This window comes from Hippopotamus amphibius, chromosome 10 (genome assembly GCF_030028045.1).
Source record: "Hippopotamus amphibius kiboko isolate mHipAmp2 chromosome 10, mHipAmp2.hap2, whole genome shotgun sequence".
In the NCBI taxonomy this organism is placed as follows: domain Eukaryota; kingdom Metazoa; phylum Chordata; class Mammalia; order Artiodactyla; family Hippopotamidae; genus Hippopotamus; species Hippopotamus amphibius.
In genome coordinates, this window is record NC_080195.1 from 106,086,125 (window position 1) to 106,113,318 (window position 27,194).

Sequence of the window (27,194 nt, forward strand, 5' to 3'; positions counted from 1 at the left end):
GGACGTGCCGCCGCTGGGGAAGAGGCGGGCCCCGCGCGCCCTGCGCTCGCCATGGCCGCCGAGGCGGCGACGTGAGCCGGCTGGGCGACCCCGGGCCGGGGCCGGGCCTCACCCAGAGCGCCGCCGAGCCTGCGGCGCCCGGAGCCCCGGGCCATGCGGCCGCCGCCGCTCTTACTGCTGCCGCTGCTGTTGCTGCTCCGGGGCTGCGGCGCCGCGGCGCCCCCGGCAGGTAAGCGGGGCCTGAGCCGCTCCAGGCCGGCCGGAGGCGGCGTCGCACGGGTGGGAGTCCGTGGGGAGCCCGGAGCAGCCGGGGAGCCCCGATAGGTTGGGGATAATCGAGGGGCTGTCCCTAGCGGGTGAGGTCCGCAGGGAGCCTGGATTGGTGGAGGGTCTGCGAGGCTGCCCGCATCGGTTGAGGGGCTGCGGGGAGTCTGGATCGGTTGAGGGGCTGCAGGGCTGCCCGGATCGGACTGGGTCCGCAAGCTGCCGCGATCGGTTGAGGGACTGCGGGGAGCCCCGATCGGGGGGAGGGTGGCGGTGCACGGGGAGCCCGCGGCGGATGGGTGCCCGAAACGGGTGTGGTGTGATCCGCGAGGATTCCGGGCCGTCTCGGAACGCGCTTCGCCCCTCCCGGCGCCCTGGATATCGCTGCGAGGGAGGAGGCGCTCCAGCCCCCGCACGAATCTGGACACACTCTCGCTCCTTCTCTCCCACCCCCGCGCGACCGAAAACTAGCGCGACCCCGACTCCGAATGTCTCAAAATGAACCAAGGAAAAACCGAATCCAGGGCTCGAGAATAGGCCGCCCCTGCCGGCCGCAGATTCTTCTGGGCCAGCCGAACGTGGCCCTGCCTGGCACGTCCCTCCCCAGTGGCCTGAGCTAGAAGCAGGTCCCAGGCCTGCCCTCCTTGCAGCTTCGTGCCATGGGGGCCAGCCACAAGCAGGGACCTCCGTCTTGGAGGTTGTGACTGTAACTCAGCCTTACTGTGGCCGAGTGTCAGAGCAGATGTGAAATCCAGATGGCTAGTCCCCCGAGATTGGGCTCGGATAGATGGGGGAGGGGGGGTAGCACCCAGGGCTGGACCCAGAAATGTTGCGTTGGGGGAAGGGAGTCAGCTGAAGCAGACTTTTAATCGCAGCTCCGTGTCCATCTGGACAGCCCATTGCCTGAGCTCAGCCACCGCTTACCTCTGACACTAAGTGACCATACTTAAGAGCCAAAGAGAGAAACTACCAAAGAAAGAGATAGAGAGAGAGAGAGGGAGAAATGACAGAGGAAGATCTATGAGAACATTCTCTCTGTGCATGTCTACGTGTTTGTGTTCTGCTGGGTTCTTTCCCATGGAGAGGCTGATATCATAGACTGGGTAACACTTAAAAAGTCTTAAGAATTTGGAATTCCTCCCACTTGAATTCTCAAGATGCTGTTTGGGTTTGTTTCTTTTATCAGCATCCCTTGCAAAAGCCCTTAAATTCCATAGATGCTGGCTAAGGGGAGCCTTGCATTTGGGGATGTCGCTCCTGGTTAAATTGGCTCTTTCCCCTTGGGAGTCAGACAGATGGGTTTGCATCTTCGCTAGGCTCCTCCCCAGCTTCAAGCCTTGAACAACCTGTGTCTGCCCCTTCCCTGGGCTTCCTTCAGTTGAGATTTGGACCTTGGTGAAATGTTGGTAATTGCCCAGGGTGGCCCTTTATACTAGTGCTGCTCCTGATTAGCCTGTGAACTGTTTGTGTGACTTGTCTGCAATGAGTCCAGAGGTTGAGAGAAGTATTGAGAAACTTTGTGATTTGGTATTGCCACAACACCCACAGGCAGGTCCATCTTTCAAGTGATTATTTTGATTGTATTCTACAAAAGTTTGGGTCTGTGTGGTGCATTGGGAACAAATGGGTCCTTCACCATAGATACTCATCTGTTTTTTGTGACTATTTGAAATTTTGCCTAATAAACAATTAAAAACTAACTCGGATTTTTTTTTAATGTGTTTAATTATTGGCTGCTTTGGGTCTTCGTTGCTGCGCGAAGGCTTTCTCTAGTTGTGATGAGCAGGGGCTACTCTTCATTGTGGTGAGCGAGCTTCTCATTGCAGCAGGTTCTCTTGTTGCGGAGCACGGGCTCTAGGCTCGAGGGCTTCGGTAGTTGCAGCGCATGGGCTCGGTAGTTGTGGCTCACAGGCTTAATTGCTCCGTGGCACATGGGATCTTCCCAGACTGGGGCTCAAACCCGTGTTCCCTATGTTGGCAGGCAGATTCTTAATCGCTGCACCCCAGGGAAGTCCTAGGCCACAAAATTTTCTTACCACGACTTGCCGACTTGAACATCCAAAGCTTCTCAAAGTTTAGAGACCACTGAGAAAGACAGTAAATCCCCAACCACATAAAAACCATTGCCGATTAATGTACATTAAGTAACTCCTGTTTGTCCATGATCTCAACAGCGGAAACTACAAGGGTGGGTCAAAAATTACCCGCACTCAGGTTATATTAAAGCTTCTATAAATTCTACAGCCAGAGTGCAGATAATTTTTGACTCACCCTCATACTCTGTAACTGGAATGTTTTGGGGCAAAGTCTATAAATAATACTAATGGCCACCATTTATTAGTCTACTCTTTTAAGTCAGACTGTTAGGTGCTTCATATACATTCTCCTAATTTACTCCGCCATTCTTTTGAAGTAGATAATAGCCCCATCTTACCCCCTAGGAAACCAAACCATCCTTCACAGGAAGGGACAGATGGTCTAGGTCAGGAAGCTGATGTCCAGTATTTGCAGACGAGAGCAACTTCCTGGTTATGAGTGAGGATTCAGGGAATGTTTTGACTTCTCCTCATCTGCAGGGTGTTTATGGTAGATGGGATCATTGATATTCAGGATAATGACCCATCCATGGAAAGATCCTGAAGGGTGTTCAATTGTCAAGATTAAATCATTAATTTTGGTGTTAGTAGTACTTTATTATCTGTGTGTGATGTGTGTTAATCAAACTATGTTGTTAAGATGCAGGAGAGCCTATTCTTAAAAACGTATAAAATCTCAAACACCTGGATCCAGGGTGGATCGGAGGTGACCATTTGGGGCAGGAAAGCAGAACAGAAAGAGCTGTGGTTGTGAGGTGCAGAGGACATATTTGGCACCTGCCTAGGTTACCTCCTCTAACCATTGTCGTAGAGACCATGGAGAAGTAGAGTGGGCCTTTATATACCCTACTTGGGACTGTGAGCTTTTATCTTGTAGGAGCTGGGCTGTCATTAAGGGCCTGGTGTCCACCTCCAGGGATTGTATTAGTTTCCTATAACAAATGACCCCCAACTTGGTGCCTTAATACAGTATAGATTTATTTGTGCCTGGTATCTTTGCAGGAAGCTTCTTTGCCATAGACATCTTTGTCGCAGGCATTTTCACCTCAGACATTTTTGCTGCATAACTAATTGGCCAACAGGCAGTTTTGCCATAAAAGATAAAATAACCGGTTGACAGTTTGGTTTGACAGTTTGGTTTCAAGTGGTTGAAATGTGTTAGCATTTCTTCCAGTTAGTGAAGTTACTGATGGCTTTATTGAGCTGACAGATGACAATGCTTTGGTTTCTTATTTTGAAACACACTACCTTGGAAGAGAAAGAGGCCAACGGCCTTAAAGTCACAGAGTTGAACCAACAATTACATAGAACTAAACGGTTATCAACGGACATGTGGCAATATGCCAAGACCACACAATAGTGCCGAAAACACGGTACAAAGCTCAGTTACAAATATGCATCCTAGTGTTTGGAAACTGACACCTCGCTTAATGAAAGAAGAAATCTTAGTGAAAAAGAGAAAGCATGAGACAAATCAGTAAGCAAAAAAAAATGCATAATATAATGAACGAAAGACTTTGAAGACAAGTGCTTTGTAAAGCCCACAAAGTGAAATCAATTGTGCAGTATTGCCATGAATCTACACACATTTTTATACTCCGTTCTTTTTTTTTAATTAATTAATTTATTTATTGGCTGCGTTCGGTCTTTGTTGCTTTGTGTGGGCTTTCCCTAGTTGTGGCAAGCGGGGGCTGTTCGTTGTGGTGCACGGGCTTCTCGTTGTGGTGGCTTCTCTTGTGGAGCGTGGGCTTTAGGGCATGTGGTCTTCAGTAGTTGTGGCACGTGGGCTCAGTAGTTGTGGATCGTGGGATTAGTAGCTCCTCAACACGTGGGATCTTCCTAGACCAGGGATTGAACCTGTGTCCCCTGCATTGGCAGGCGGATTTTTAACTACTGCACCACCAGGGAAGTCCCTACACACATTTTAAATGTATTCAAATATTTTATATTTTGCAATTGTCTTTAAATTTCGTTTTCATTTTTCATATTTCATTCTGCCTGTTGTAATGTCTCTGTTTCATCTTTCATTATTTTACTTTTTACAGCTAAATTGCCTTATGGCAAATTAGTTATTCAGAAAAAATGTTTGCAGTGAAAATACTTGTGGCAAAAAAATGTCTACGGCAAAGAGGCTTATGGTGAAGATACCTAGAACCAAATTTAGTAACTTATAGTTCTGGAGGTTGGCAGTCGGATGCAGGTTTCACTGGGCTAAAATCAAGGTGTCGTAGGGGTATGCTCCTTTCTGAGGGTTCTAGGGGGAGAATCATTTCCTTGCCTTTTCCAGCTTCTAGAGAAACATCCTTGTGGTGACACTGGGTCCATTCAGATACTCCAGGATAATCTGCTTTCAAGTCTTCTGATTAGGACCCTAAATTTCATCTGCAACATGAATTCCTCTTTGCCCTGTGATCTAATGTATTCATAGGACACAGACATCTTTGGGAGGGGCCACTATTCTGCCTACAGCAGAGTCAGACCATTGAATCCAGTGGTCAGCGTGGGGCTGGGTCCCCTGCTGGTGGTCACTGAAGGCAGGGTCAGGGTAATGGCTTGTGGCTCGCCACCTGCAGAAGCAGCCATCCATGAGGACAGAGGTGAACTGGGAGATTGGGATTGCCATATACACATTACTAATAAGAAAACAAGGTCAAACCGTACTCTTTAAATATGTGCAGTTTACTGTATGTTAATTATATCTCAATAAAAGTTCTTTAAAAAATCACACTCGGGCAGCAGTGTCTGGTTTGCCTTTCATTTGTGGTCCTGCATGTACCCCTCACTCCATCTCTGGAAGAGATGGTATCATTTCATTTTTCACGGGGAAACTGAGGCTCAGGTGCGGTCGTGGCAGGATCCCGTGGCTCTAGGTGGCAGGATCAGGATTCCAGACAAAGCCCGTTGTCCGGAAATCCTCTTCTCTTCCCACAGAGCCTTTGTCAACACCGTTGACAGCAGGTGCTATGGCCCTAAATATATTGACCCTTTAGAGCCATCCAGATAAGTCCATGGTCCAGAGTTGTACCCACTCCCTGCCCCAGCCTCTGAGACCAAAGAAAAGGCAGGACTCACACATAAAGCAAGGGAGGGAAAGAGAGCCTGAGCTTCGCGTGGGTTTCCAGTGGACAAATGCGATATTGAGGACACGAACTGGCTGCGTAATCCCTTCAGGAGCGCAGGCTGTTCCCCAGATCCTGAGTACCTGCTCCTCCAGGGACTGGGGATGAAACAGCCCCCAAGCCTGGCAACCCCCAGCCTCCCTGGAGCTGGCCGGTCTAGTGTCTGGGGGAGACAGTCGAGGAGCTGCTGGCAAGGAGAGGAAATGATCACATGGTACCCGCACTGTTCTCAGCGCCGCACGTGAAGTTAACCCACTCATACCTCATAACAGCCCTTTGAAGCCTGCGCTGTTTTCATTTCCACTTCACAGATGAGACAAGCCAGGCACGCAGAGGGGAAACAACTTGCTCAAGGTCCCGCAAAGAGTGCATGGCTTTGAACCCAGGCAGTCAAGCTCTAGAATCCATGCCTCTCACCCCCGGGGTGTAAGCAAAGGACCCAGGTGGTGGGAAAGCCCGGGAAAAAGGAAAGCAGGGGTTGGGAGTCTCCTGCCCTCGGCTTTTTAGGCAGGAAGCTGTTCTGAGAAGGTGGCACCTGAGCAGAGAGCCGAAGGGAGTTGGGGAGGGAGGCTGGCACAGGGGGAAGGAAGGGTCCAGAGAAAGGCAGCAGCAAGTGCAAGGCGAGGTGGGAGGGTGCCCGGCGTTTCCCAGGAACAAGGAGGACCCCCCCAGGAGGCCGTTCAGCGACGGGCCTCCTGAGAGGCGCACAGGGCCGGAGTTGCCGTTGGTGTTAATGAGTGGGCAGCCTCTGGTACTGCGCTGTGGAATCTACAGCTCTGAGACTCATTTTCTTCTCTGAATGTGGTGAGACAGGGGATTCCAGGAAACTCAAATACGAGAGCAAAACTGCAGGTCCTCTCTCCACACCTCAATAAAATGAAAGTTGAAGAAAGTGGAGAAGACTCATCTGGAGATTCCAACTTTTACCGAGAAGGCTTTCTTCTGGTCCGTGTGCTAGTTGGAGTGGAAGACATCGCTGATGTCTCCCACTGGTGCTCCCCTTCCCAGCTGAATGTCTACACGGGGGAGAGGGTGCCGGGAGAGGGGTGGAGGGAGAGGGAAGCCATCTGGCTCCTCCCCAGAGGTGGGGAGATGGGGAGAGGGCACTGTGGCAGGCCAAATAATGGTCCCCAAAGACGTCCACATCTTAATCCCCAGAATTCATGACCATGTTACCTTACGTGGCAGAAGGAACTTGGCGGACGTGATTAAGTTAGGGGTCCTGAGCTGGGGAGTTTATGCTGGGTTGTAGGGCTCTGTGGGCCCAGTGCAATCACAAGGGGCCTTGGAAGATGGAAGAGGGAGGCAAGAGAGTCAGAACCAAAGAGACGGCAGCACAGGAAAGACTCAGCCCAGCATTGCTGGAGGATGAGGCCACAAGCCAAAGATTGTGAGCAGCTTCTAGGCAAGGAAGAAGGCAAGCTTCCAGAAGGAACAGAGCCCTGCCCCGACCTTGACATTGGCCCAGTGAGACCTACTGCCAACTTCTGACCTCCAGAGTTGTAAGCGCATAAATCTGGGTTAAGACACCACATTTGTGGTTATTAAGATGCTTTGACGGATGCCCAGCCCTAACCAAGTACAGCCCTCCTTGGAAGCAGGACTTCATGTCTCAGCTCAGCTTTGGGATGCGCGGGACCACAGCCGCCACAGTGAGCGGGATGGCCCTTCCCAGGAGACCAGCCTCCCGCCATGCTGCGCCTTTGGCCTGGCTTCCAAGAGGCCTGGTGTGAATTGACAGATATGTCAGTGAGCTGGTTGAATGAAGATCTAGAATGAAGGTCAGCCCAAGGTTGTAGCTGTGAAGACAAGGGACATTCTGTAAGTAAACACGTGGCCACAGACCCTAGGTAAGGCGCCTTTCAGAAGAAGCGCGACAGGCCAGGCTCTCGGCCGATCTGCCTACCCTTCTTTAAGACTGGATGCATTTACTGAAAACGTGTGGTTTGAATTTCCTGCTTTGAATTCTGGAACAGCATGTTTTTCAAACTTTCCTTTCCACCTCTGGGTGTTTCTCATTAATCTTTCAGTCTCAGAGAAAGTCTCATCATTATTGTCTGTTTTCTTACTGGAGAAACGTCTCCCGCGCAGGCCGCCTCTAGCCCAGTCCTGTAAGCATCTGCCTAGGATTGTGTCTCCCAGGCCAGCCCGGGGAGGGGGCTTCTGATCTGGGCGGCGGTTCCCTGAGGACTGTGTTATTCTGTCGTTGGTCGCTCTCAAACGTCAGTGTGCAGGAGAATCGGCCGCGAGGCTTGTTGAAAATGCAGAGTTCCTGGTCTGGGGTGGGGCCTGGGACTCTGCATTTAAACCTCAGCGATTGTAACGCTGGAGGTTTTGAGAAACACAGCACTGTGATGAAGCCCAGAAGACAGGGGCTTCTCACTCCTCACCCTGCCACGTGCCTTTGGGCTTTGCACGCCTGGTTTGGGGCGGGGCGGGGGGGGGGGTGTGCACGTTTGTGGAGGTTTACCAAACACTCCTTTGGTATACGTCTGGGTCCAGTGTATGTCAAGTGACCATCAAGTTAATCCTCTCCACAGCCTTCGGTATGTACTGTTATTTATTCCTTACGCCTGACGAAGCAACTAAGGCCGGGGCTGTTGGGTTACCCACACACACTAGAGGTAGACAGGCGTTCTAGTTCAGCCAGACCCCACGCCCAGGCCCTGTTCATAGGACTGGAACCTGCAGGTGGAATGGTAGCCCCAAGCCCCTCTTTTTCCCACGGTCTGTGTCCGCGGGGCTGTCGTCAGTCAAAGGCTAAAGGGGTAGGAGATGTGCCGGGGAGACCGGGTACTATCAAAAACCGAGGTGTGATGGGAAGGAAATCCAAAAAAGAGGGGATATATGTATACACGTGGCTGGTTCATCTTGCTATCCATAGAAACTAACACAACACTGTAAAGCAACTATACTCCAATAAAAATTAATTTAAAAAAAAAAGACAAGGCTTATGAATGGCCCGGTGGAGTGCATTGGAATATTTTTGTAATCAGTTTTTCTCCTCTTGATCCTCCCTTTCTCTCCTGCCTCTCCTCCCCACCCCCCCCATTCTCTGTCCCTTTCAAGACTCCCTTTCTCAGCTTCCTGCTCCTCGAAACCTGAAGGTTCACCTGTACAACGCCCAGCAGGCTCTGAGCTGGGAGCCCGTGTCCCTGAACAATGACACGAGGCCGGTGGTCTACCAGGTGCAGTATAAATAGTAAGCGACGTTTCTGTTGGCATTCTTACCGGGAGTCGGGGTCGGGGGGGTTGTTTCGGAACCCGAGCCCAGCTGCTTGTTCTTGACTCTTGGCAGGATTGTAAACAAATCCAGGGGAAGCAGATACGTCTCTTGTACTTTTTACATCTCCAAGGACAGAGATTTCACAACACCCCACTCATCTGAAGGCCGAAAGGACGCTGGCCATCAGAGAACTCAGCTGTCTCTCCACATGGGTGCTTAGTTTGGTGGAAATTGAGTCATTGGTTTCAAGAGAAGATTGTATAAAAAGGCTTCCTGTCTTGAAAGGGCAGGAGGCATCTTTTAGTGTTCATGTTCTTCAGGTTTCAAAATCTGGTTTATTTAGCCTTGTGGGCCAAATTTGATCTAATAAGGAAGTTATTTACTTAATGAACGATTCTCAGTTTCTAAACTGGCGTTCCAGTTTGCATTTTATTTCGGCCCCTCATTCTGTGTCTCACCTCCTCTGCAAGTTTTTTTGAAAAGACAGGCAGTTTGCCATCACGTGATTTGCAGTATAGACACAAAGAGGAAGAAGGAAGTCAAAATCCAAGTCCTTGTTTACCTTGTTAAATGCATTAAGTGAAGACTAAGTTAAAATTGTTGGGGGAGTTCCCTGGCAGTCCAGTGGTTCGGACTCCATGCTTCCAATGCACGGGGCACAGGTTCGATCCCTGGTCGGGGAACTAAGTTCCTGCATGCCACACAGAGCACCAAGAAAAAAAAAAAATTATCGGCCAAGTCATTTTTAGATTACTAAATAAACAAAATTTTTAAAAATAGGAGTGGTCAATGCTTGTGAGAATGTGGCTGGTGGGTCCAGTGCGGGACCAGGATCAATTATTAGCACACCCCTCTTGGAAAGTAATTCTACTATTCCTTTAGAGTCGTGGGAATGTCCGTATTACTTTATCCTCGGCAGACAATGCAATGCCCCCATCAGGAAAAAAAAAACCAAACTTATATTCATGAAGATGTACTGATACGTTGAAGTATCCATTCAGGTCCATTAGCAGGAAGGTGGCAAATTGTGTCAGGTTAACATGTGGATGAACCCTTAGGCGACCACTGCAAAGGGTAGCTGTGTGTCACGTGACAGCAGGTGCACCTGTATGTAATTGAAATGAATCTATGGTCAAGCACAGGTAGCGAACATAGAAAAATTACAGGATGTTAATTTGTTAGAGGAGTAGGTTTCCAGATGACTTCGTTTTCATCTTTATCTGTCTGTTATAACAATATTTGCTTAACAAAAATAAATTCTGAACTGGGATTTGAGGCCCATCCCTGGATTGCATTTGTTTATTTCTTAAGTAATTGTAAATTACAGACATGACCATCTATAATAAACGGACCGGTCCTTTATTCCGGCTACATCATTTGTGGGACTTGGTGCAAAAGGAAAATGTGGGGCCCCTTGTTCAAAAACTATTGGGATTTTCAGGATGGCAACAGTAGAGCTTCAAACCAGGTGCCTTCCTAGGAGTACAGCTTTGTGCCACTGTACAGGTCACATGCCCGTGAAGCAGGCCCTGGTCAGCATCCTAGAGCCCCACAGGAAGATTTCAGTAAGAGGAAGTCACAGCTGATCTCTTGACTAGCATTCCTTAGCTCTGACTGGGGAAGTACATTTGTGGGTTGACAGAGCACCTCTAAATATTAGAAGTGTTTGTTAAAGGCTTTGACAGTTTCGCATTACAGACCAACCTGTTTCACTTTGTTTTCTATTCGGAAAGCGTTTTCTAGATATTGTTTCAGGTTAGAGGTTGGTTTTGGTAAAAGAAACAAAAAGATGGGTTGAATGTGACTGTTCCTCTTTGGAAAAGCTGAGGGGGTCACTGAAAACTCAAACAGAGGCTAATTTTGTTTTCTTTTCCAGTTATAGATCTGATCATGGAAGAGAGCCTTTGCTTTTTCTGTTGGTTGGTTTTTAGATACTTTCACATGTCTAGGACATTTCAGTTACATTACATAATTTAATTTTGAGGCTCATGGGTTTTAAAACGTTCTGTTCTGTTTCTCTCCAGTAAAACATTGCTATAATTATAAATGAATGTGCCTCTGTTTTTTGACATTCATAGCAGAAAAGACAAAATTACATAGAGCACTCTGTGGGAAAATTTTCAGTGGAAATCAGACCTTGCAGATCATGTGGGCTACAGTCTGTTTGGCCCACAGTGTTTAATTCTTTTTTTCCTAGTTAGTGCCAACATTTAAAAATCCGGAGATTTCACTTTAAAAAAAAAAAAAAGAAGAACCCAGTTTGTGTTTTTTCTTGAAAATAAAGACAGGCAGACAGCAGGGCCCTCCCTAGGTCACACCCCACCTTCCTTGCTGCCAGGCCAGGACCTGTCCAGCCCAGTCTTCTGAACACATTTTTTTTAATTTCATTTTTTTCTAATTTTAATAGCAATACATATTCTTTATAGCAAACCTGGAAAACCCAGAAAAGTAGAAAGAATAGAAGTAAAACAACCTGGCGTCCAAGAAAAAATCACTATTCTCATTTTAGTGTATTTCTCTCTAGACTTTTTTTTAATCTAAATACATGCACTTGTTTGCAGATGTGCCAACATGTGTGTAAGATTGAAACAGAGCTGGGGTTACGCTTCTGGGCCCCGCTTCCTTTTTTTTTTCCTTTTAACTTATTGTAGTTAAACATGTGACCATTTTTTTCATGTAGTTGTTTCTGCGTGAACATTTTTATTCTTTGTTTTGTTATATGATGTCTTACTCATGATTTTTTTAACTTTTCCCCACTCACGAGTTGTGTAGATAGTTGACAGTTTGTGACTGTTATAAGTAATGTCCTCAAACATAAATCACGTCTGATTGTTTTCCTACATTTCTGGAAGATGACTTGCTGTGTTCAAAGGGGAAAAAGTTACTTCACCATTTTTGGAAGCGATGTAACAGAGGCTGGACAGTGAAATCCTTGGTTGATCAGATGTTTGACAAATATTTAGATGGTGCTTACTAGGCACCAGGCCCTGCTCCGGGCACTTTCCTGGTGTCCACTGTTTCAACATTCATGACAGCCCTGAGAGGCAGATGCTGTAGTGCATCCTCATCTTATCGTTAAGGAGACTTGAGGAACAGAGAAGTGAAGTAACTGGGATCTGAACCCTGCAGAGTCCACGTGTTTAATCACTACCCTCTGCTCCCTCTCACGATGAGGTTGTGTTCAAATTAGATTAATGCGGGACAGAGGCCATCTGGATCAGTCCATTGCCAGGAGCCAGGACTACGTGCTGGGTGAGGCTCAGACCAGCTGATTCAACATAAGCCTGGGCAAGAGGCTGGGGGTCCAGGCGTGGGTGGTGTCACGCGCGTGAGGATGTGTCCATTTCATTATCCGATTAAATGGGGCTCACAGCACCTTATTTTGACCCTTTGCAAATAGATGGGGAGGCAGCATTCCAGAACGCCACTCCCCCCCCACCAAGCTGCTGACCTTCCTGTGTCAGCTGTCATTTAAATTTTGGATGGCTTGTACCCTTTTAAACCCCTTTTTGGAGAAACACTTTTAAAAAGGAGTACTGAAATGCAACAGATTTCTGTGCATTAATTTTGTAACCTGCAACTTTACTAAATTCGTTGATGAGCTCTCGTAGTTTTCTGGTGGCATCTTTAGGATTTTCTATGTATAGTATCATGTCATCTGCAAACAGTGACAGTTTAACTTCTTTTCCAATTTGGATTCTTTTTATTTCTTTTTCTTCTCTGAGTGCTGTGGCTCAGACTTCCAAAACAATGTTGACTAAAAGTGGCGAGAGTGGACCTCCTTGTCTTGTTCCTGATCTTAGAGAAAATGCTCTTAGCGTTTCACCATTGAGTATGATGTTAGCTGTGGGTTTCTCATATGTGGCCTTTATTATGTTGAGGTATGTTCCCTCTGTGCCCAGTTTCTGGGGAGTTTTTATCATAAATGGGTGCCGAATTTTCTCAAAAGCTTTTTCTGCATCTATTGAGATGATCGTGTGGTTTTTATTCGTCAGTTTGCCGATGTGATGTATCACACTGACGTGTGGATATTGAAACACGCTTGCATCCCTGGGATAAATCCTAAAGGGGCAAGCTTGGAGAAGAGCGGAGGAGGTGGAACATGGGTAGTCAGTTCCCTGGCAAATCAGGAAGGGGGAATTTTGCCCCAGTTCAATGGCTGGGATTGGCAGGAAGAATACCTTAGAGTACCTTTAAGTATCTGTATAATTTTAAAAAAGAATCACTTACCCTCTTCTGAAGCACCCCCTCCCCCAGTCTGAGATGGGGAGCCTGTGGTTTGTGGTCTCTCTCCCCATCAGGGCCTGTGACCCCAGGGCGTGCTGGTATGTGAGTCTGGTGGGCACCTTCTGTGGAAGCCCTGGCCACATATCTTGATGTGGCTTTCATCTGGTCGCCCGCCACATTAGCAGAAGATAAGTCTCAAGTCAGGGTCAGAGGTACACTTAGAAGCACACGTGGTGTGTGAGAGCCGGTGGCCGTGACCCCAGGCCTCATCTCTCCTGTCTCCCCTGGCCTTGCTTCCCAGGCCACAGTTGCTATCCAGGACACAACCTGTCCCTGGAGGGAACACTGCCTGCTGCCCCCATTGAGGCTTCTAGAGCCGGCTCCCTGCCTTTCCTCAAGTCTGTCACCTAAGGACAGAGCTCAGAGTTGTGGCTTAAAATCCCACATGGGCATGTGGCACTGGGACTCTGGGGAATGCATTCTCACTTACAAGGATGGATGGCCTTACATTTGGCAAGGTTTATATGTGGCCAAGACTCTCTTTAAATGGACAGCTATGGGGTGAAAACAAACTCTACACCAGCAGGAAGCACGGGCATGGTTTGTAGGAACACATTCCTGAGACATAGTAGGCTACAGAGGCTGAGCTTGAAACGTTAAAACCAGCTGTAGAACAAAATGGCAAAAGATGTTTGCAAATCATGTACCTGATAAGGATACTTGTATCCATAATGTATAAAGAACTCTTACAACTCAACAATTAAAAGGCAAAAAACCCAATTAAAATATTGACAAAGGATTTGAGTAGACAGTGCTCCAAAGAAGATATATGAATAGCCAATAAGGACATGAAAAGATACTCGGCATCATTAGTCCCCAGGGAAAATATAGCCACTAGGATGGCTACAATAAAAAAGGCATGATAACAAGTGTTGGTGAGGGTATGGAGAAACTGCGACCCTCATACATTGTGGGTGGGAATGTAAAATGGTGCAGGTGCTTTGAAAAGAGTTAAAAATAGAGTTACCATATAACCTGGCAAGTCCACTGCTAGGTATACACCCTAGAGAACTGAAAGCACATGTTCACGCAAAAATTTACATGTGAATATTCTTAGCATTATTCACAATAGCCAAGAAGTGGAGACCACCCACATGCCCGTCAATAGATGGATGAACTAAACATGGTATGTATGTACAATGGGATATTATTTGGCCATAAGAAGGGATGAGGTACTGATACACACTACAGCATGTATCACACTTGAAAACATACTAAGTAAAACAGGCTAAGTGAAGGGCGCTGATCACAAAAGACCACATAGTTTACGATCCCATTTCTATGAAATGTCCCGAACAGGCAAATTCATAGATATAGAGAGTAGATCAGTGCTAGCCTAAGGCTGGGGGTTTGGAGGAAATGGAGGGTGACTGCTATAGGCACGGAGCAGGGGTCTTTGTTCTGAGATGGATTGTGGTGAGGGTTGCACAACCTTGTGAATATACTGAAGGCCATTGAATGGTGCAGTGTATGATATGTGAGTAATATTTCAGTTTAAAGAATGGTTTTAAAAACTCAGCTCTGGGGAAACTGTTATATGCGATCGAAGAGAGAACTGTACAAAGTGAAAATCCTTTTTCCCTTTGCAGCAGCACCAGTAGTAACTGGTATGACGTCAACAAAAAAGACAGCAGGGTGGATTGTACGAGCCTCACCAGGACAGAGTGTAACTTCACCGCGAACAGCCTCTTGGAGGGTTTCCCTCGGCATTTCAACATCTCTTTGCGCGTTCGAGCTAAGCTGGCAGACCTCGTTTCTGACTGGGTAACGGCGCCTTGGTTCGAACACTACCGGAATGGTAAGAGGACTTGGGTACCAACTTCCTTTAGCGTTCGCAGGTTTTCTTCACTTTCCTCTTCGCTGAATGGTACTGACTCCCCCCCCCCCACGTCCTGTCTCTCGCCCTAAATAACCAGCACCCACGTGGGTATGATGGTCAAACCCGAGTACGGACCACGGCAGCTGGGGCTAGGGGAGGGTTACTTGCTAGACCTGGAGGTCGCCAAACCACAGCCTGCAGGTCAAATCCCACCCACCAACCTGTTTTTGTAAAGTTTTATCGGAAAGAAGATGTGGTGTGTGTGTATATATATATATAATGGAATACTACTTAGCCATAAAAAAGAATGAAATAATGCCATTTGCAGCAATGTGGATGGACCTAGAGATTATCATACTAAGTGAAGTAAGTCAGAGAAAGAAATATTATATGATATCCCTTATATGGAGAATCTAAACAATTGATGCAAATGAATTTATTTACAAAACAGAGACTCACAGACATAGAAAACAAAGTTATGGTTAACCAAAGCAGAAAGGGGAGGAGGGATAAGTTAGGAGTATGGGATTAAAATATACACACTGCTATATATAAAATAGATAAACAACAAGGACCTCCTGTATAGCACAGGGAACTTATAATAACCTATAATGGAAAAGAGTACATGTATAACCTAATCACTTTGCTGTACACCTGAAACTAACACAATATTGCAAATCAACTATACTTCAATTTAAAAAAAAAAGTTTTATCGGAACACAGTTTCCCCATCTTTTCATATGCTGTCTATGGCTGCTTCCGTGCTGTAACAGGCGAGTTGAGTAGCTGCAGCAGGGGCTGCCTGACCTGTCAGAGCCTAAATTCACTCTGGTGGTTTACTGAGAAAGTTTGCTCACCTCCGTGCTGGATGGGATAGCACACTGGCTTCACCGATCAATGTTATGTGGCACAACTTCTTTTATGTTCAGGAAAGATTTTAATTCACCCTTGAACGGTGCCTGAAGCATAGCAGAAAATATTTGTGGAATCATTGAATGAACAGATGTGCTCCCAGATATTGGCAGGGGGCGTCAGAGTCATCAGACCCTAGTTTATAGATTTGTTCCTTCAATGATTCATTTTTCACGTGGTCAGCCGTGCCTGATGCTTCTCTGGTGTCTACGCAAACACAAAGTATGGAACTCTTGGGATCCTGATTCAAACTAAACAAAGGTATAAGACAATTGAGGAAATGTGATCACTGTCTAGATATTTGATGGTTTATTAAGCAATTGTTGTTAATATACTTTAGGCGTTATAATGATATTTTATGTTCTTTTTAAGGGAGGGGAGTAGTCTGGTCTTTTCAAGATACATATTGAAGTATTTACAGATGCAATGATGTAATGTCTGAGATTTGTTCAAAATATTCCAGAGAGTGGGAGGCGCAAGGTGGTCCTTACAAGGTGGTTGGGCTCAGGAGAAACAAAACTGGGCAGGACTTGATGGTTGTTTTAAAGTTGGGTGATGAGTACATGAGCTTTGGTTACAATCTTCTTCCTACTTTCTGTATGTTTGAAATTTTCTGTAATAAGAAGCTAAGAAAAAAACAGTGCTTTTTGCTAGCAATTTGAGGATGGGACAAGAAGACAGTGCAGTGCCTGCCAGCTGGTCATCTACTGTGGACAAGTCATTTGTCCTTGAGTGGAGACCCGTCACACATCTGAGCTATCAAGCCTCACCTAAGTGGGAATTCGTGGGGGGAAAAGTAATGGTGGTATCAGAAGCAGGACCTGTCATGAAGTCACTGGTCCAGGCCGCCAGCTGCTGCTCTCTGTCCTACCAGCCAGCGTTGGGCAGCCGTGTCCTCGGTTAGTTACTGGTGGGATGTCACTGGTAAACTTCGAGGCCGTGGTGTTCTCATAGCCCATCGCTGCTTTCAGCACTTGTGGTCTAGTCAGGATGGGTTACCAGTGTGAAGATGCTTTACAAGGGCTCAAGGGTGAAGAGATGAGATAGTGGCTGAAGGGGGTAGGCTTTGGCATCACATAAACTTGGGTTCAAATCCCAACACTGCCACTTACCAGCTGTTACTCTGGGCAAGTAATGTCCCTCTGGGCTTCCGTTTCCCTCTCTGGGAAATGGGGATGGCCTTCTGTGGTTGTTACATAGATCTGTGTGGACACGCATCTAAAGTCTATGTTGCCAGATTTAGAGTGACCGATCAGTCTGTGGACACTGCTATCAGTAGTGACCCTTCAAGCCCTCCTTCAGGGCCTTTAGAGAAGGCAGACTGTCCGCCCTCAAAAGACACACTCATCACGTTACTCTCAGATTATCAGTGTGGGACACCCTTCAGAAAGGCAGGTCTTTCGCTGCTGACCTTTCAGCGGTTAAGCGATTAGTCATCCAGGCTCCCACGCCCACTCCCTCAGGGAAGTCACGGAAGAGTCTAGAGGGTCTACTCAGCGGGGGCCCTGGCCCTGCAGCTCCACATGCTGGTCTGTGCTCCGGTCACTTCACTGTCAGAAGTGCTGCTTGAAGACCTGCGTGCCAGCATCTGTGAGCGGGTTCAAGGAGAGCTTTTAGTTACTCCTAGCCAATCCAATAACATCGCTGTGGCTTGAGGCGGGCCAGGCCGACCCTATATCTGTCTGAAGGTAGTTCCTCCACTAGAACAAAGGAGATCGGAGGGCACGAGTGCAAACTCTGCGGAGACCAGTTACTTTTACGCCGAGAGAAAGGTGGCCAGACCACATGCCTAACCCTCCCCAACCTGGGAGAGCCCTGGGCGGAGCATGGAAGCAAGAGACAAATCCAGCCCCACTTTCCTAAACGCAGAACTGTTCACAGTGATATGAGCATGTGCGTGTCTGCAAGAGGTACAGAAACAGACCTCTTAGAACTTGGAGGACACAACCTGTACTTTGATCTGAGTTCCTCCGGTTAATTAGACAATGTAAATGCTTACTTGATAATGCTGTAATCTTTCTTTTATAGCATGTCATGAGTCACAGACATATGAAAAGCCTTAACAAATAAACTTATGATGATAATATTTTTCAGTTATTATATTTAAGCGTTGTATTAGAAAAAGCTAGAAGTCAAACGTTTTTAAAGGTTGGTAAACACCACTTTTGGTTCATTTATATAGAACATATGTAACCAAAAAAAATATATATGATATATATATATATATACATATAGTAGGTAAGGGCTAACAAAATCTTTTTCCTCTCTGCATGAAAACTTGACCTTTGGTTAACCTGGTAAAGGTGACATATAAACCATGTTCCTAGCACTGCTTAGGAGGACCTCTGATTGGTAAACAGCATTTCAACTGGGACGCTCTTAAATACCTGGTAGGAAACTGTATTTGGGGCATTGCTGAGTACAGGAGTTCTTGTAATCGGGCCTGTTCCCTTGTGGAGACTCTGGAAACGACGCGTGTGGAATTGTTACGAGAGATATTGGCTCTTGCGGTTGAGCCAGGGAGGCCTCTGTACCTGCCCGATGTGGGTGCCACATCCTTGCACCTGAGCTGTCTCCCGGGGGCGGGCTGGGAACAGTCACGCGGACGGCTGCGAGGACCCCTCCTTCCACCGAAGACCAGAAACCCCTGGGGCTGCTCGGTAACTTCACTGGGATCCTGGCCTGTAGCCTTCCAAGTAAATCCGGCACCCAGAACAGCCTCTGGTAGTCTTGTATGGCTGAATGTAATCTCATTGTATGTATAAATAGATGTGTGTGTATCATACTAAATATAATTACATATATAAAATACATATTCTGTATATATATATATAGATGTACGTGTGTATGTATATGTATATATCTACATGTCTACATAGACTGATTGATTGATTTTGTTTGTAATTCTATTTCAGCCACCATCGGGCCACCAGAAGACATCTGGGTGACCCCAGGCGAAGGCTCCCTTATCATCAAGTTTTCTTCTCCCTTTGATGTCCCTGCCTCCGTGGCCTTTTTTTTGTATTATGTCTACTACTGGGAAAAGGCAGGAATCAAACAGGCAAGAGCATTTTTCTTCTTTGTTTCTGATTTTCTTTTCTTTGGAGGTTCTGGATAGCAAAAGAAGGTCCACTTTAAAATGGCCAAGGGGAACAGGGTATCCCGGTACCCCCTTAGAGGCTGAGACTTAGCGGTTTTCATCCTCCTCTTCAGGACCTCTGCTTCTGCTCACTGTGCTGAGATGCCCCTCCCGCCAGACCCATCTGCAGGGCCCTCTCTGCTGGCATCACACAGTCCCCCTGGTCTGGGTCTGGACTCGGCCGGTACCCAGGGTGCTTTTGCCACATTCTAGAGTTTTGGGAGTTTCTGTGGGCCTGTTTCTACAGCAAGGAATTTACTACTGAAGTCTGCAGGGTTAAACTATATGAATTCTCTGGCTTGAATGGTTTGCAAAGAGGGCAGTGTGAAAAGGTGAAAAGTCCATTGGAAGGAGAGAGAGTGTTCTGGGGAGAAGGGCCAGCAGGTTTGAGAAGGCTCAGCACATTTGGGGAACTGAACATGCTTTTGGATCCGTCAGAAATGCAGCCTGGGGCTTCCCTGGTGGTCCAGTGGTAAACAATCCACCTTCCAATGCCGGGGACGAGGGTTCCATCCTTGGTCGGGAAACTAAGATTCTACATGCCACGGGGCTACGGAGCCCGCGTGCCTCAACTACAGAGCCTACGCACCACAACTAGAGAGAAGCCTGAGCACCGCAACAAAGATCCCACGTGCGGCAACTAAGACCTGATACAGCCAAAAATAAATAAATTAATTTTTTTTAAAACAAAGGAATGCAGGCCACATGAGGGGCTGGGGTAGGGTAAGGTTGACAAAGGTGGGTCAGACCAAAAAGGGGTCTGGTCAGCCCTGGGTAGCACAAGAAAAAACTGATGGCCTTTAATCATCTCCAGAGCCTGATTATCCAAGCTACATTTTTTTTTTTTCTATTTTTTGGCCACGCTGCACAGCATGCAAGATCTTAGTTCCCCAAGCAGGGATTGAACCCACACGCCCTACAGTGGAAGCACAGACTCATAACCACTGGACCGCCAGGGAAGTCCCTTCAGGCTACACTTAATGATGTTTTACTACCTGTGTAAACTTCATGATTTCCTAAGTTCAACATTATTATAATTTTTTTTAATTTTTTTTAATGTTTTATTTTTTATTATTTTTTATATAACTTTTTATGAGGATAAGAGCTTATGTTTATCCAGAGCTTTCTTTGTGTCTGGCACCAGGCCAGGCACTTTAGATACATCATTTCATTTAACCTTTACACCCACCTGTTTCACAGAAAGGGAAACCAGGTGGTTAAGTAACTTGCCCAAGGTCAGCAGCTGACAGCCAGCAAAGCAGAGGAGACATCTAGCCTCAGGGTCCACGCTCTTAATTTCTGTTTCTCTCCTACCTAGTTAAGGGTTGCACTTGCTCTTCGTTTCTTTCTGGTGAGTATAAAAACACTGAGGAAGGCAAACTCTTAGCAAATAGGGAGGAAAGAAATAGTCATTTCCCAAAATCTGAGGTCAAAGTCTGGTCAACTGGAAGAGAGAAGGCCTGGGAAGAATCCAGAAGGGATTCCCCTTTCCCCCTTTCAACCAGAGCATCTCTAGTTTGGAATTCCATGAACAAAAGATTCTGGGGCTAAAGTAACTGGGAAAGCCACCGAAACGATCTCCATTCCACCCGTGAGTCTGTCAGGGGTCCCCAAGACCAACACCTAGATTTGCTCGAAGGATGCATGGCACTCAGCGTATAGTTGTGCTCAGGGCTGTGACTTATTCCAGAGAAAAGACACAAAACAGACTCAGCAAAGGGAAGAGGCACATGGGGCAGAGTCTGAAGGAATCCAGGCATAAGCTTCCAGGAGTCTTCCCCTCGTCACACAGGACACAATTCCCCCGGCTCTAAGTGTGATGTGACAGCGCGTGTGAAATCTTATCTACCAGAGAAGCTCATTAGAATCTCAGTGCCCAGGGCTTGTGTTGGGGGCCAATCACACAGGCACCCTCTGCCCAGCATAGGCACCAAAGCACCAGGCTCCCAGAGGGAGAGCAGGCATTCAGCATAAAAAGCATTGTTTAGACACGAACCCACCCCTACCAGTTAGGGAATGGTGGGAACACTCCTCAAATCCAGGTTCCCAGATGCCAGCCGTGGGTCAGCCTTGAGAGCATGCCTTTCTAAGGACAGCGGTCTCAGGCCTGAATAGTAGCTCTTCTCTGCAGTCTGTGATTCTAACTTTTGGAAAAGCCACCTGGCTGCCAAAATAAACTCAAAAAGAATGTCATCCTTAAAATTGCTTCATTTGGCATCACGAGTAAAAATTTTTCTCTTCTGCCGTGGCAGTCATCACTGTTAAACAGGAGGGAAAAAACCTTAAAAATCATCTGTAATCCTGCTGTTCAAATATGATAATTTTGTATTTTTAAAAATAAGATCGTGGGACTTCCCTAGCAGTCCAGCGGTTAAGACTCCGAGCTTCCGCTGCAGGGGGTCGGGTTCAATCCCTGTTCAGGGAACTAAGGTCCGCAACTCGGCCAAAAGAAAAAAAAAGTAATAAGATTATGTTCTGTATACTGTTGAGTAATCTGCCTTTTTTCAGTCAACATGTATAAGCAGCTTGACCTCCACGTTCCGGAGCATGTGTGACATGGCACCATTTCAAATGGCTGTAGCGGTTCTACTGTAGGATCTCAAAATAAGAAAGCAGTCCTTCACAAGAAATCCTATATTGCTGTAATAAGGGATGTCATTTTCTCATCTCCCTGTGGAACAGTGACAGTTTATCCAGGATGAGAGGGAGGGGCCGTTGACTGGACGTGTGAGGTGACGAGACCCGAGGGGGAGTAGCAGCAGTGAGGGGGAGAGGGGCCAGAACCCTCCAAGAATTCGGTACCCAACTCTTTCCTGATGACGTAAATCACAAAGATCATATTGACCAAAAACTATAAAAGGAGTCAGCACATTTCCGTGAAAACCAGAAGCAGATTGGGAACCAAAGGAACGTTATTTCCTGGCATGATTTTTTCCCTCTGTTCATTGACCAACTTTCAATGTGTAGATAAGACTAACCATGAAATACAAAATGTTTGTTTGAAAAGAGAAAATTTCGTCCTAGGAACTGGGATTTGCTAAATTCCAGCTTCAGAGTCTCCGTTGCTGTGATGGGGCTTCGACGGGTCGTCGGACCTCACAGCCAGAAACACAGCTCTAGTGCCCTCTGCATCTTTCTTAATGCTTCTCGCCAATTTTCACATAGAAACTTTGTCATTGCGATGCATATAAAATCGGTATTCTGTTTCTTTAAAAACAGATCCCCTTCTTCTTTGGCTGTTGTGTTCATTGTGAATTTGAGGAAATACGGAGAAGATGGGAGGGGTTTGACCATGTCTATGTGGGTAATTTTCATGTGTGGTTGTTGGTGTTTTTTACGTAGGTGACACACCCTTTCAGGAGCAACTTCATCACGTTGAATGATTTAAAACCCCTGAGAGCATACTGTTTTCAAGTCAAGGCAGAACTGGTTTTGACAAAAGAAAACATCTCTAGACCCGGGCGTTTAAGCAACATATCTTGCTCCGAAACAACAGCAGATGGTAACGTATGCTTTCTTAAGTCCCTTTCTGAGCTGAGAACAGAAGCCTCCTAAAACAGTGCAATCAGGGATCGCTTATTCACTGAAGGGTAGTGGGAGTGGGGAGACCCAGAGAAAAGAGACCCTAGAACAGTACTTCACTGTAGACATAACAAGCTCGTGATGAAATCTCCGGTAGCAAGAGCTGCCAGACAACTAACATGTGCTTTGTTTAGGATTGCCTTTACTAGCTGTGTATTACAGCATACAGGGCTGGGTGGAGGAGGGGCAGTATCCATCCACTTTACTGGGACATGAACTTCTATTTATTGCAGTGATGGATTGGAAATTACCCGATGTTTGTGTCATGTGTGGGATGGTCATCTTGTTCACTCTTATGTCATCTCTTTAGCCTCTACCAAGCTTCAACAAGTCATCCTGATTGCCATGGTAACCTTCTTCTTGCTGTCAGTGGTGGTAGGGGCCTGTCTCTTCCTGGTCCTGAGATACAGAGGCCTGGTTAAACACTGGTTTCACTCTCCACCAAGCATCCCATCACAAATAGAAGAGGTATGTGTGTACACATCTCAAAGGGTGACGTGTCAGCCCTTCACGCCCATGGTAACACCTAAGAGTATAGCAGTGGACAAAGCCACGGACACAGAGATTTGAGTTAAAAGTGGTAACTTGGTTATTTGTACGCCCATGTTCATGGCAGCATGATTCATAATAGCCAAAAGGTGGAAACACCCCAAGTGTCCAGCGACGGATGGGTAAATAAAATGTGGTGGGAATTCCCTGGCAGTCCAGTGGTTAGGACTCAGCGATTTCACTGCTGATGCTCCAGGTTCCATCCCTGGTCAGGAAACTAAGATCCCACAAGCTGCAAGGTATAGCCAAAGAAAAAAAAAGAGAGAGAGGTGTGGTGTATACATATGAATGGAATATCACTCCGCCTTAGAAAGGAAGGGAATTCTGAGACATGCTACAACATGGATGAACCTTGAGGACATTTTGATAAGGGAAATAAACTAGTCACAAAAAGACAAATACTACATGATTCCACTTATATGAGGTACTTAGAGAACTCACATTCACAGACCCAAAATATAGAATAGTGATTGCCAGGGTCTGGAGGGAGGGAGGAAATGGGGAGTTAGTGTTTAGTGGGAACAGTTTCAGTTTTGCAAAATGAAAAAAGTTCTAGGGACTTTCCTGGTGGTCCAGTGGTTAAGACTCCATACTCCCCACACAGGGGGCCTGGGTTCAATTCGTGATCAGGGAACTAGATCCCACATGCGTGCCGCAACTAAAAATCCCGCGTGTTGCAACTAAGACCCGGAGCAGCCAAATAAATAAATAAATATTTTAAAAAATAAAAAAGTTCTAGAGATAGATGGTGGTGATGGTTGCCCAACAATGTGAATAGACTTTACACGACTGAACTGTACACTTAAAAATGGTTAAGATAGTAAATTTTATGTTATGTGTATTTTACCACAATATAAAAAAAAATTGGAGGGGGGGACTTCCCTGGTGGTCCAGTGGCTAAGACTCAGCGCTTCCATGCAGGGGGTCAGAGGTCAATCCCTGTTCAGGGAACTAGATCCCACACGCTGCAGCAAAGATCCAGTGCAGGCAAATTAATTAGTTAAATAAAATTAAAAAAAAAATTTTTTTTTTAATTTTTTTAAATGGCACGAGGTTTGCCAAAAGGTGGCCTGGTCTGGGCCAACCAGGAGATGGGTCGCAATAGGTCCCTCTGGAGATAATACATCAGTCCCGGGCTGTTGGAGCCTGCCCCTAGGGAGCCTGGCTGGAGGACCGGACCAGTGGAGACAGCAGTCAGGAGTGTAAGCTTTGGGTCAGGCATTGTGCACGCAGGAGGATTCTAGAGCTCAAAGCCTTGCACGCCGAGTGCGCAGGGGATGTTTACCAGTATTTTAAACGATTTAAGAGAGGAAAGTGGAGTGGGTGGGTCTTACAGAAAGTCTTGTTTTCCTGCCCAGCCCCAGCCACCCTGAGGCTCTGTGCGGTGGCCAGGCCCTCTGAGGATGCAGCCAGGATATCCTTGGGATCGGAAGCTAGCTGATAGAAGAACATTTAAAACTATTTACTTCTGGAGGTTTATCATTCTTCAGTAAAAATCAGGGCAAAAGTACTGGAAACAGACTCATGTTGCTGTATGTAGTCTATAAAGGCAGAGTGGTGCTTCTAGAAAGAGCTGTAGTCACTTGTTTTCCCTCGTCTGTCACAAGGTGTTTAAAGTACACAGACATTATGTGAAATACATGTTAAATTCCCCACTGGAAGCTCCATAGAAATGCTGCAGGATTCCACTTCTATGAAGAGTCTAAATAGAATAATAGTCAAACTCACAGAAGCAGAGAGTAGCATAGCGGTTACCAGGGGAGGCGGGGAGCAGGGAGTTGCTTTCAAATGGCATAAAGTTTCAGTTATGCAAGAAGAGTAAGTTCTGGTTTCTGCTTTACAACATTGTGCCTATAGGGAGTACTGTGTCGTGCACTTAAAACTGTATTAAGAGGGTAGGACTCATGTTAGGTGTTCTTACCAAAAAAAAAAAAAAAAAAAACCCTTCACTGGTTAATATTGTCACTATGTAACAGCTCTCAACTCAGAATTTTACTTGATATTAATAATTTCTGTCTCGGGACTTCCCTGGTGGTCCAGTGGTTAAGACTCGGAGCTTCCACTGCAGGGGGCACAGGTTCAATGCCTGGTTGGGGAACTAAGATCCCACAGGCAGCATGGTGTGGCCAAAAAATTAAAAAACAAACAAACAAAAACCTCTGTCTCACAGTAGAACTGGCAGCAGGACCCTAGGAAGTGAATTTACTACTAGTTGTTCCTTTGGGGCTTGAATCTAAAACAGCAAGTCTTTTGGTTCACTTTCCTGAGAAAGTGTGATGTGTGTATCAAAGGTCACTGAAGTTACATGAGAATCGTGAATCACATTTCAGTTATATTTCTGAGGTTTCACAAGTGCATGTGACTCGTGGTCCTTCTTCTTCTCAGCAGCCAGCGGCTGTATCGCATGTCAGTATTTTTCAGCATTTCCAAGAGCCAGGCGGTCGGTTCTTGGTAACTTGGTTATTGATGGCCAAACCCAAAGCAGAGGCAGCAGGGCCAGGGCAAGCTATGGCCTGTGGACCAGCGCTTTGCTTTGAGGACCCACGCTCTCTGATTCACCCAGGGCTGCGTAGCGCAGCTCCTCTGCACCCCGAGTGTTGTGTGAAGCAGAGACAACCAGTGGGTGGAGTGGCTGAGAAAAAAAGGCTCGTGAACGTTCCCCCTTTGCCGCCACGGTAGGTGAACGAGAGGCTCCGTTTCCTCCTTCTCTGAAAAGTTAGAATTCCAGAGACATTTCAGGATTAATAATCTGCAAGCCCTCATCCAGTGCAGCAACTTAGAACTTGCTTTTCCTGAGTTACGCCCTTTCACACACCTTCAGAGTATTCCCTTGCTTGGCCCTTGGATTCGTGTGAAAGTTATTGAGATGAGGGGTAAAGGGGTGGTGGGTTTTCGATGTTGTTTCTCTGGTGGACAGAATTGGAAGTTATACCTGAGTGGAATAGGATTGTGCCAACTAAAACTGAAGTTTGAAGGTCTGGTATTTGGACCCGATAAACTAATTATGATGATGGTTTGCAACCTTTTCCAGTACTTAAAGGATCCGGCTCAGCCCATCTTAGACGCCTTGGACAAGGACAACTCGCCAAAGGATGATGCCTGGGACTCTGTGTCCATCGTGTCGTTTCCAGAGAATGAGCAAGACATTCTCCAAAGCACTTTGAACCAAAGCTCCGAGCCGAGCCGCCAGCCCATGGAAGAACCCTGAGCCAGTGAAGCTGCCGACGTGCCTGTCAGGGCTGATGGAGCCCACGATTCCTTATTCCCGTCACAGAAAGACCCAGGGGGCCCGGGGAGAGGTCGTGGGTCCCGTGGGAGCGACAAACTTTTTTTTTTAATCTAAGAATTTGCTAAATCCTACAAGTTTCTAGACCAATTCTACATGCCAAAAAAATTAAGGTTTCTCTCAAACACTAAAAAGGCACGTAATCATTTGTTAGCAAAATGGCTTGGCATTTTGATATTTTGTACGTTGCTGGTTGGGCCAGGCGGTCAGGAAACGGGGTCCTCTTCCTGGCTTGGGCCCCTCAAGCAAGTCAGTAACCTGTCCCAGCCTCTCCCAACAACAGACACTGAGTGGTCCTTCACACCCAGTCTCCTGGCTTAAAATGTGATTAATCCTGTAAATAGTTTCCTAGTAATTTAAGGGTTTTTTTTTTTCTGGCAAGCAGGAAATAAAAGACCATATAGTTAACTTTTTAAAAGTCTGTGTGAAGTTTTTCCTCTTCACCTTCTTTATTTTGGTCTAGTTTCTGCAAAGTTTCAACTTTTAAAAATGACTGTATGTAAATTTTTGTTTTCCTAAATAACAGTAGAGGCCTCACGGTCATGCAAGCAAGAACTTCCGACCTGTGTCACTTGATTCCTTGGAAAGTTAGGAAGGGGATTTTCAGAAGCCGCATCAGCACTGCCTTTGTACGTGACGTGTCCCATGTGCTGAGCAAGGCATGGAGAGAGAATTAGCTCATGGACAAAAGTGATACCCACTGGGCCTGCAAGTCTTCTGACAATGCAAGTATTGATGGGCTATTTTGTTCAGAGGATATGGGTTAAAAATCCATTTATACAGGGACGTCCCTGGTGGTCCAGCAGTTAAGACTCTGCACTCCCAATACAGTGGGCCCGGGTTCCATCCCCGGTGCGAGAACTAGATCCCGCATGCCACAATTAAAGATCCCACAGACGGCAGTGAAGATCCCAC

The 27,194-nt window shown here is 46.5% G+C and overlaps 1 protein-coding gene across 2 annotated transcripts; it reads left to right on the top strand.

Annotated features, from left to right (window-relative positions):
- On the top strand, positions 1 to 27,194 carry IFNGR2 (interferon gamma receptor 2). Of its 2 annotated transcripts, none has more exons than XM_057697220.1 (7): positions 1 to 229; positions 8,549 to 8,681; positions 14,582 to 14,790; positions 18,639 to 18,784; positions 22,205 to 22,364; positions 22,755 to 22,912; positions 26,025 to 27,194. In XM_057697220.1, exons 1-7 carry the CDS (start codon positions 154 to 156, stop codon positions 26,199 to 26,201), a joined length of 1,059 nt encoding a protein of 352 aa, XP_057553203.1. In that variant the 5' UTR covers positions 1 to 153; the 3' UTR covers positions 26,202 to 27,194. The 2 variants fall into 2 exon arrangements, with proteins under 2 accessions (XP_057553203.1, XP_057553204.1); XM_057697221.1 differs by having other exon boundaries at positions 72 to 229; positions 8,549 to 8,667; positions 26,025 to 27,191.

Bases quoted from the DNA above. Each gene is read 5' to 3' on its own strand.
- IFNGR2 (XM_057697220.1), top strand. From the start codon at position 154: ATGCGGCCGCCGCCGCTCTTACTGCTGCCGCTGCTGTTGCTGCTCCGG. The intron at 230-8,548 runs GTAAGCGGGGCC...GTCCCTTTCAAG, and splicing joins CGCCGCGGCGCCCCCGGCAG to ACTCCCTTTCTCAGCTTCCT. The intron at 18,785-22,204 runs GCAAGAGCATTT...TTTTTTACGTAG, and splicing joins AAAAGGCAGGAATCAAACAG to GTGACACACCCTTTCAGGAG.